Genomic DNA, 10,493 nt, shown 5'->3' with positions numbered 1-10,493 from the left:
ATTCCCAAATCACAGGGACCCGAGGCAAGCAATTTAACATAAGGAAGGCCCGCGGAAAATTAAATTCGCCATGAGTTGCTTTCTTGGCACGCCTGCTCCTCAGATTGAAAAATCGACCATCGGGGAGCAAAACGGAGAACTTTTTAATGAAGATGTGAACAAGGTGAAAGGAAAGAAGACCACCCGGGTGAGCAATTGATTTTTAAGTGTACTAAAGCACAAAACTTGATCCCTTATTCGACAAACATAGGGAAACTTTTAGGCCAGTTCTACATTTTTGCTTAATAACACGGGACCTTTTAGTGCGTTTTTAATACCCCTATAAAAATATTAAGTGTCTGAAAAACTTCTAGTAGCATCTACTGGGTAATAAATCTTAATGGTAAGTAGCTAAATAATATTGAATCCTTTTTGAAGTTCGCAAGAGTTATTATCCACGGGGGATGAGCTTGCAATGCTCCCCCTCCCATGACCCATGCCCTCTTCTTATTTGTATATTCTAATGATAGGTATTCTAACAAAAGCTTCACGGTTCATTTGAATTTCTCATCATCTTTTATATAAAATGGCTTTATTTGAAAGCAAAATCCCATCCTCTCCCATGTAGTTTTTACTTGTAAGCTTATGTTTGCTGAACAACTTTGTCTAGTATTTAGGCAATTAATCAACTTCTTAGTTCATACCTGATTAAAACTTGATATTGAAATAATTTGTATGATAGTTTAAGACAAAAAATAATTTTTGATTAAAAACATAGGGCAGAATATACATAGTAATGACCCTTTATGATTATAGAATGAAAATTAGCAAAAATTTCTGGTTTTTCTGTGACTTATTTGTTGTTATTTTTAACTCCTAAAGGCAAGGTTTCAAGAATATAGAAGATATGACTTAACTGGTACCGCCTTGAAATCTCCTCAAAGTTTAGCCTGTGATGTTGGGAAGCCTGCTTTTATACAGAAGGATGATGAGTTCCTGTCAAGTCTATGGAGTAGTTGGTATGACAATTCATTGAAGTTCAAATCAGATAGATTAATAGATTCTGTTTCTTGTTTTACAAAGTTAATCCCAATTAATCCCACTGTACATAGAAATCAAACAATTTATCAAAATGATCTGCTAGTAAAAACTTTGCAACAGCAAACAGCAAGGAAAAATTAATTGAAGATCAGTTGTGCTGAATCACTTTGCCTATTTTTTAGTGCCTCAGACTATTTATAATTGCAATCAAAGTGATTAAAGCAATTAGAATCTTTTTGTAAGGCCAAATCAATCCAGCCTAAGAGCTAATATGAAATAAGTTTTATTTTATAAATTATAGCTACTAGAAAGCTATGTTATTTATATATAACCCAATCAAGTAGAGAAATGTTGAGACATTGAAGGTGATGAAATATATATGTGTTATATGCTAAGCAGTAGAGAGCTTAACATGGATTTGTAGCAAGTAAAAAATGTATGTCAAGGATAGACCTAGCTGATGCTCTTGCTTCTTTCAGGGAAGCCTCTGGTTTTCAAGGTGTTTTTTCTCATCTGTCAGAATCTTCAAAAGGTCAGGCTTCCCCTATACTTTTTATATGGTTTTCAATTTGTGTTTTGGATTTTAGGATAATTGTAGGCTGCTTCTAAGAGTTACACTCTGGATGTTACCATCATCTTAAAAATCATAGACATAACAAAGAAGCAGCCTTTTCCAGGCATTTTCAAAAAAAGCTAGTTTGCTTGTTTAAAAAAGGTGTAATTCTCTGGAAAGCCAAAATAGTAGCCTTCAAAGGTTGTTTGTAGTAGTCCGGTATAACCCAAAGAAACAATATTATACCCCTGAAAATGGAAAATTGTTCAACTACATCAAAGTTTGGGTGAGATATAGCTATTGAAAGTTTTGAAACCAATTGTAATCTGTCTAATTATGCTGAAGATATTTTCAAACAATTGAACTATACAATTTTTTCTATTTGAAGCAAGATTTATCTTATTTTTGATTTGATTACAGGAAGATTATCAAGTTGCTAACAGAAGAAATTTTTGGCTTTTTTGTAGTTCCAAATTCAGTAAGATTAGCTACTCAAAGAATTCATCAGCTGCTTCTGCTACTGCAAAGATCTGGGGAGAATTTGTCAGCAAAGGTTTTTGCCCATTTTATTGGAGAATTGTACTAGAGGGAAAGGAATCATGAGTGTTCACTTTTATCACTATTCAAAGTGAAATTTCACTGCCATGCTTGTTTTAAAAAAAAGTACCTTGAGTGCATCGTTGCTAAAGAAATCATGCCAACAGGATATGGTGGAGTGGATTGAACCTCTAAGTGCTATTTTGAATTATTTTCTCTCAGAGCTAGGAAAAATAATCATTTTTTAGTTTGCCATCCAAAAAGTGCTCTTCACACTTTCAAATATTTCAAAATTATGCAGTAGAACTATAGATGGGAGTTTATATAACAGTTTTGTTGGGAAGTGATTGGCTTTTCAAACCCAGTTTTGCATTTTGAAAGGCCTGTTTTGTTTCAAATTGGAAATGAGACAGACTGCTGTTATAGATCTTGCTTCAATTCTACTGCTAGATCTCGATCATATAAGCTTTATTTTATTACACACATGTATGATTATAAAAACAGAAATATTACTGCATGGTAATATAAAATGATTGTTATATCTATGATTTTTATTTGTTTTTTGATAGAACAGAATATTGATGATTCTTAAAAACCAGAGTGCTTTATTTCACACAAAATTAGCTAGATTTTTTGTTACTAGAATGATTTTTTGGATAGGATATAAAGATTTGAAGATGACACAAAATAGAGGAAACATAGCATACTGAATAATTTTTTTGTTACACTCTTCAAAGTATAAATATTGGATGATGACAGGAAAAAAGTTATGTCCAGGTGTGGATTGAAAGTAGCTTGAGAGACACATTTGATTGGTGATAGAATCCAGCCATCTATTTTCAGCCATCTTCAAAATTTTTGGTACAAATAGCTTATTAGGATATAAAGAATAAAATAGCAAAGAAAAGGCTAACAAAAACAGGAATATGAAATATGAAATATAAGTCACTTATTACACTGAATTCAATATTTTCTCCATTTGAAATTTCACTGAGCTTGTGATATTAAATCTACTTACATAAAGAAAATTTATTTGATTCTGGCATCTATGTAACAGAAATTGCTATTGTGTTGCATTAATCAATTCTGCAACTGTTTTAGGAAGCAGGAGGCAAGGAGATAGATACCTGTAGCCTGATACCAAACAGGTAGCAGTGTTTTTCTTTTTTCCATTTCTGTCTTGTTACCTTTCAGATCAGCTATTTTTTGCTGTTATTTTGAGAAAATAAGGAAATTTGCTTTACATTTGTTAAGATGCGTGAAACCTTAAACATAACTGGTGGGGCCTTGTGTATCAGAAAAATATAAATTTAGGAATGTCATCTTGTACCTTTCACCAGTCAGTGGAAGGTGATGAATCTTTTATTATTTTTTCCAGATCAACCAGCGTTATCAAAGCTTTTGGTGTACATCCACAAATAAATTCATTTGCAGTTGCTTACCAGGTGAGTCACCTTAGAATTAAAAAAAACTAAATGACAGTAACTTAAAATTATGGGGTAACACACATAAGAAGTATAATGTGAAGATAATGTCATAGTAATGTCAGGAGTGGTGGTAAATTTTGTTTTGTTTCCAAATAGCTGCAACTCTTAGATGATTTTTATGGGGCCAACTAGTGAGATCTTTGCCCATATTTTCTAAAGTGGGCATCTTAACTTTTTGTCTACACTAATTGTCCCACTCATTGGATATAATATAATACAAATGTCTTAGCTTGTAGTTGATAGTTGAAATAAAGGCATAATGTTTGCAAATTATGGTAGCGAATTCCAGTTGGATTTAGCAAGAGTTCCAATTTAAATTTTCTGTTTATTCAAAGCAAGTCGCCAACTCCAGGGATTTTTCTCGAACCGCATTATTCTGATAGCGATTTCTGTAAGCTTGTGATAAGCTTAAGGTAGATATTGCAGTGCATGTTTAGTTCAAAAAGCAAATCTTTTAGACAAAATGGTCAAAGTTAATATCTATGATTCTTTGCGTCGTCGTTACGTTTTACATTACGAGCATATCAAGTCGATTTGAGTGGAATGAGAAGCATTTCGCGTTCTAAGCTAGGATTACAATATTTTCTCGTAGGATGATGTTGTGAAAATATTATCTGCAAGCAGGTGCAAAGCTTTGTTGTTTTTTTCTTTCTCGATGCACTTCTTAATTAAATGAAATTCCTATTCTATGAACGAACTTTTTAAAGGGTACATGTTGTTGCTTGCCTCAAAACTATTGAAATACAATAACTTTGCAGAATTCAATCCAATTCACAAATTTCATGCCTTCAAGCATATAAGCAAATGGATCTCAGCACCTTAAATTTGAAGCAAATTTTGTGGTTCTTTTGCAATCTTACTATTACTATAGGCAACGAGAAAAATAATATTTCTTTCGTGTCTTGCGAGAAAAATACTATTTCTTTCGTGTTTTACGAGAAAATACTATTTCTTTCGTGTTTTACGAGAAAAATACTATTTCTTTCGTGTCTTACGAGAAAAATACTATTTCTTTCGTGTTTTACGAGAAAAATACTATTTCTTTCGTGTCTTAGGAGAAAAATACTATTTCTTTCGTGTCTTAGGAGAAAAATACTATTTCTTTCGTGTCTTACGAGAAAAATACTATTTCTTTCGTGTCTTAGGAGAAAAATACTATTTCTTTTGTGTTTACGAGAAAAATACTATTTCTTTCGTGTCTTGGGAGAAAAATACTATTTCTTTCGTGTCTTACGAGAAAAATACTATTTCTTTCGTGTTTTACGAGAAAAATACTATTTCTTTCGTGTCTTACGAGAAAAATACTGGGTCATTCCATATCAAATCATCAGATATTTTTAAGATTTGTAACCCATGGTCTTAGAATTTCCTGATTTTTTTACCACAAAGAGCCATTTTGGAGAAAACAGCACATACAAAATTTCATCATTATATCTCTTACGGTTGCGATTTTGTAGCCGTTTCAAAAATGACCCGTTTTAGCCAAATATGCCACACCCAGTTTACCAAGCGATGGGCGGGGCTTTCTATCAATAGCTGTAACTTTTCTATAGTTATCAATATTTGCTTGAAAATAATGTCAATTATTGATTTGATACTGTAGATTTCAAATATTGCATCAAAATCTGCCAATTCGCTAAGGTGAAGAAGATAGTCATATGTTAAAGGTTATCACTTGTTTTGAAAACATTCCCAACCGATGTATATAAATATTGAAAAAAAGTCCTGTAGCTGGAATCATAGCATTAGAAGCTTGCTATATTCTGAAAGTGTATTCTTTGGGCTATCAGAAAATGTTTAAGATTACAATTGCAATTGAAGTATTTTGAGTTAATTGCACCTTACAAAATGGGTATAATCTTGCAAGAATCGTGAGCAAAAACAAATTTGTAATTAAGGTAATATTGCATGAAATAAAAATAGCTGCTAAAAACATTGAATCAATCATGATTTCACATTCAGAGACAACAAAGAATAATTAAAAATGATCCCTAGCCATGGACAAGCTGAGATACTGCTTTATAGTCACTGTAGCTGAAGCTCTAAGTTTGACTGGTAATTGTTTTGGATGAATCAGTTTTGCAAAGCATGTAAATGTGATACCCAGCATATGTCTGATCTGCTTGATCATGTAAAGTTCTGAGTGGGTTCAGGTGGGTGCATGAAGTTCATTTGAAAGTCCCCTTCATCTTCATTAATGTCATAGCAACCCACCCGTCATTGTCATATAGGCAAGCAACATACTTCATCGTTCGAGTCCCAATGCCATTCTCTCCCTTCTTAGAAAGAAAAGCAATGTTTTCTGCAAAGTCTCTGTCATCAGAAAATTACTTGAAAGTAATCTTTTCATCTTTAAGTAGATAAAACTGTGGTGTAGCATGCAATTTTGCTTGTTCCAATGGGCTGACTGAATTTCATCTTAAAGGTAATGTGTCCATATAAAAGGACTGCGTATGCCCAACTTGTCAAGCCACCCATCAAAATAATGGTTTGCGATTGGTTAGTATTCTTGCGATGCCAAACTGCTCACATGAAAAGCTTACCTCGCAGCAGTATAGATAAACAAAACGACCGTAATGGCTGGGGCGATGACATGAAAAATCACATGTTTCTAAAAATGCCCGCAGAGTCGCTTGCCTTAGTTGGACACATTCCCTTTAATTGAAAAATTCATAGTTTTCGGCAAAGTCAGCCAAAAAACAATCATCTTCATTTCTTCCTTTCACTTAAGGTATTTTGACTGCCATTATGTAAGAAGAGAATGAGAGGTCAAAGCAACAATACACTTTACCAGCAGCTCAACAAAATGGCAAAACTCAAGAACCTTGTTACTATTTTTGATCTTCTAGTGTTATCACCTTGCTGAAATAGAACATCACTATCACCATCATGTAAACACTGATCAAGAAACCTACTAAGTACAGACGTCCCTGAACAGTTGCCTCGTCTGTGCGCTATACATTGCTTACTGTCCTTGCAGCAGACAGTCATGTCTATCATATCTCTGTATGTCTTGTTAATGGCAACTGGAATTAATAAATTTTGATATGTAGTACAACCACAAACAGAATTTTTACAATCAGTTTGTTACACTTAAAGATGAACAGATTGTTTTCAAGTAATTTTCTGATGACAGAGACTTTGCTGGAAACTTTGCTTTTCTTTCTAAGAAGGGAGAGAATGGCATTGGGACTCGAACGGTAAAGTATGTTGCTTGCCTATATGACAATGACGGCTGGGTTGCTATGACATTAATGAAGATGAAGGGGACTTTCAAATGAACTTCATGCACCCACCTGAACCCACTCAGAACTTTACATGATCAAGCAGATCAGACATATGCTGGGTATCACATTTACATGCTTTGCAAAACTGATTCATCCAAAACAATTACCAGTCAAACTTAGAGCTTCAGCTACAGTGACTATAAAGCAGTATCTCAGCTTGTCCATGGCTAGGGATCATTTTTAATTATTCTTTGTTGTCTCTGAATGTGAAATCATGATTGATTCAATGTTTTTAGCAGCTATTTTTATTTCATGCAATATTACCTTAATTACAAATTTGTTTTTGCTCACGATTCTTGCAAAATTATACCCATTTTGTAAGGTGCAATTAACTCAAAATACTTCAATTGCAATTGTAATCTTAAACATTTTCTGATAGCCCAAAGAATACACTTTCAGAATATAGCAAGCTTCTAATGCTATGATTCCAGCTACAGGACTTTTTTTCAATATTTATATACATCGGTTGGGAATATTTTCAAAACAAGTGATAACCTTTAACATATGAGTATCTGCTTCACCTTAGAAAATTGTCGAATTCTGATGCAATATTTGAAATCTACAGTATCAAATCAATAATTGACATTATTTTCAAGCAAATATTGACAACTATAGAAAAGTTACAGCTATTGATAGAAAGCCCCGCCCATCGCTTGGTAAACTGGGTGTGGCATATTTGGCTAAAACGGGTCACTTTTGAAACGGCTACAAAATCGCAACCGTAAGAGATATAAGGATGAAATTTTGTATGTGCTGTTTTCTCCAAAATGGCTCTTTGTGGTAAAAAAATCAGGAAATTCTAAGACCATGGGTTACAAATCTTAAAAATATCTGATGATTTGATATGGAATGACCCAGTATTTCTTTTGTGTTTTACGAGAAAAATACTATTTCTTTCGTGTTTTACGAGAAAATACTATTTCTTTCGTGTTTTACGAGAAAAATACTATTTCTTTCGTGTCTTACGAGAAAAATACTATTTCTTTCGTGTTTTACGAGAAAAATACTATTTCTTTCGTGTCTTACGAGAAAAATACTATTTCTTTTGTGTTTTACGAGAAAAATACTATTTCTTTCGTGTTTTACGAGAAAATACTATTTCTTTCGTGTTTTACGAGAAAAATACTATTTCTTTCGTGTCTTACGAGAAAAATACTATTTCTTTCGTGTTTTACGAGAAAAATACTATTTCTTTCGTGTCTTAGGAGAAAAATACTATTTCTTTCGTGTCTTAGGAGAAAAATACTATTTCTTTCGTGTCTTACGAGAAAAATACTATTTCTTTCGTGTCTTAGGAGAAAAATACTATTTCTTTCGTGTCTTACGAGAAAAATACTATTTTTTTCGTGTTTTACGAGAAAAATACTATTTCTTTCGTGTCTTACGAGAAAAATACTATTTCTTTTGTGTTTTACGAGAAAAATACTATTTCTTTCGTGTTTTACGAGAAAAATACTATTTCTTTCCTGTCTTAGGAGAAAAATACTATTTCTTTCGTGTCTTAGGAGAAAAATACTATTTCTTTCGTGTCTTACGAGAAAAATACTATTTCTTTTGTGTTTACGAGAAAAATACTATTTCTTTCGTGTCTTGGGAGAAAAATACTATTTCTTTCGTGTCTTACGAGAAAAATACTATTTCTTTCGTGTTTTACGAGAAAAATACTATTTCTTTCGTGTCTTGCGAGAAAAATACTATTTCTTTTGTGTTTTACGAGAAAAATACTATTTCTTTCGTGTTTTACGAGAAAAATACTATTTCTTTCGTGTCTTAGGAGAAAAATTTTATTTCTTCTTTCTGTTAGGCTGAATGATTTTGAGCCAATTTTGAAAGACAAAAAGCAAAATGATGTGACATGCCTTGCCTTCAGGTATCCTCTTATGTTTTGACTTGATAACCTTAAGTAGATGTAAACCCTTCTGCGAAGCAAGCTTTTTTTTCATGCTGTTAGAAAATGGAACTATGCAATATCACAGAATTTATATCTATTTTTCTATGGTGGATAATTTGTCTATAGTTAGAAGTCTTTACAATCAATATTCTTTTTAAGGAAGGTAAAATACGATAAATCCTTAAACAGTCATGCGATTTATATACCAGTTATGCTAATTGATGTCCAAGTAACACCTTATATTGCAACGTCTTTTCGGTTAACAGTAGATTCTATTCCTGTGCTTTCTTTTAGGCCGATGTCTTCTGCGCATATTGCAGTTGGTTGCAAATCTGGCATATTATTTTGGATACTGGATCCAAATACCAGCGGTGTTAGGTGTGTAGTCAGCACTTTGTTTCTGTTTGCCGTAACAGTATTTTATGCAATAACTGCTGATGAGGCCAGTCTAGGAGCAATTATCATTTCCAATTGTATTACTTCATTTCGAGGAAATTTTGAAGGCAGTTATGAATAGATAGGAGTTATGAAGGCAGTTATGACTTCTAATTTGAGTTTTAAAAGTTTGTATTTAAAGACAGAACAGATAACATTTATTTTTTTCATAGATTTACTCTTTGCTGCTGGTTAAGAAATAAAATATGAAAGTTTGGAGAAATTATGATCACAAACATGCGAAAATGGGATAATTGAAACCAGGTTTTAAACTTCATTGGCGTATCGTTTTGGACACAAATTATTTTATTAAAACGAAGGGGAGGGGTTGAAAACGAAGAAAGCTTGATTAAATGAAATTTAATCACGTTTAATATGTGACAGGGTACGCCTTTTAGGTGCCCCTTGGGCTTTTGTTTTTGGGCACAGATTGCACAATTGTGGAGTTTGTGTTTATTGTAGCAGTGCTCGAGTAAGCTTTACATTGTGTTTTTATACGGCTTAAGCAACCAGCGTGCAAGTGTGCATTGGCTTTGGGTATATATACTTTGTCTTAGCACAGTTTCATTCTCACACGTTGCACGACAACTTGAAGTTGGACTTTGGAGAGGAAAGGTTTTTCCTTTGCGACCCTGCCCACCCAACCCTTGTCTAGAAATTTTCAGGGGTTTTTATTTACATGCATGTTGACTTTCTACTTATTTTCGTGCATTAGTTAATGGCCGTATGGCTTGCGACTTTTTGCATGAACAAGGTGCTGCTAGTCGGCGGAAGAAGGCCATTGTTCTTCTTCTCAACCCCCTCAAAAACGGTTGGGGTTTTATTTATGGCCGTCTTTGCGATTGGCGCACCGACAGCCCAAAACTAAATGGTTCGAATGATGAGAGAACACCACCTTCAGTCTTATGATTGACAATGGTAAAACATTCTGAGGACCATCCTACCCTTATTTGCTAATGGTTTTTGTTTAGTAACCTGGAACAAATATTAATTGAGAAAACCCACCAATGAGGACTGCGCGTCCTGAAGCTACATCACAACCAAAATTACGACAAAACGTAACTACAGCCACAATATGTAATGTGATGTACATATAATGATTTTAAACTTTTTTTAGACCAGGGGCCAATCAACATAGATTTTTATCACATGCTGGACATCATCCAATCACCTCTCTCTCCTGGAGCGGAGATGGTCATTTGTTGGCATCAGGATCTTGCGCAGACTCCTCTGTCATAGTAAGAGCAATCTAAACTGCAATCTGTCTTAGCAATGACTCTCAG

General features: G+C 33.7%; 1 protein-coding gene across 2 annotated transcripts in view; it reads left to right on the top strand.

Moving 5' to 3' along the window:
- The first annotated feature begins 53 nt into the window (after positions 1-53).
- Positions 54-10,493, top strand: part of LOC135682338 (aladin) — a 310,265-nt gene continuing 299,825 nt past the window's right edge. For both annotated transcript variants that reach the window (XR_016144695.1, XM_065197196.2), the window contains exons 1-10: positions 54-187; positions 862-998; positions 1,500-1,552; positions 2,041-2,126; positions 3,212-3,258; positions 3,489-3,555; positions 4,190-4,221; positions 8,689-8,754; positions 9,070-9,153; positions 10,328-10,448. Coding sequence is in view for 1 of the 2 variants with exons in the window: in XM_065197196.2 (XP_065053268.2) it covers positions 71-187; positions 862-998; positions 1,500-1,552; positions 2,041-2,126; positions 3,212-3,258; positions 3,489-3,555; positions 4,190-4,221; positions 8,689-8,754; positions 9,070-9,153; positions 10,328-10,448 (810 nt within the window). In the remaining variant the exon portion in view is untranslated. The remainder of the gene's footprint in view (positions 188-861; positions 999-1,499; positions 1,553-2,040; positions 2,127-3,211; positions 3,259-3,488; positions 3,556-4,189; positions 4,222-8,688; positions 8,755-9,069; positions 9,154-10,327; positions 10,449-10,493) is intronic.

The sequence above is a fragment of the Rhopilema esculentum genome, chromosome 16 (assembly GCF_057945365.1).
Source record: "Rhopilema esculentum isolate cy_ngs chromosome 16, ASM5794536v1, whole genome shotgun sequence".
NCBI classification, from domain to species: domain Eukaryota; kingdom Metazoa; phylum Cnidaria; class Scyphozoa; order Rhizostomeae; family Rhizostomatidae; genus Rhopilema; species Rhopilema esculentum.
Note: the sequence above shows the minus strand (reverse complement) of the source record. Positions and strands in the feature narration are given on the sequence as shown.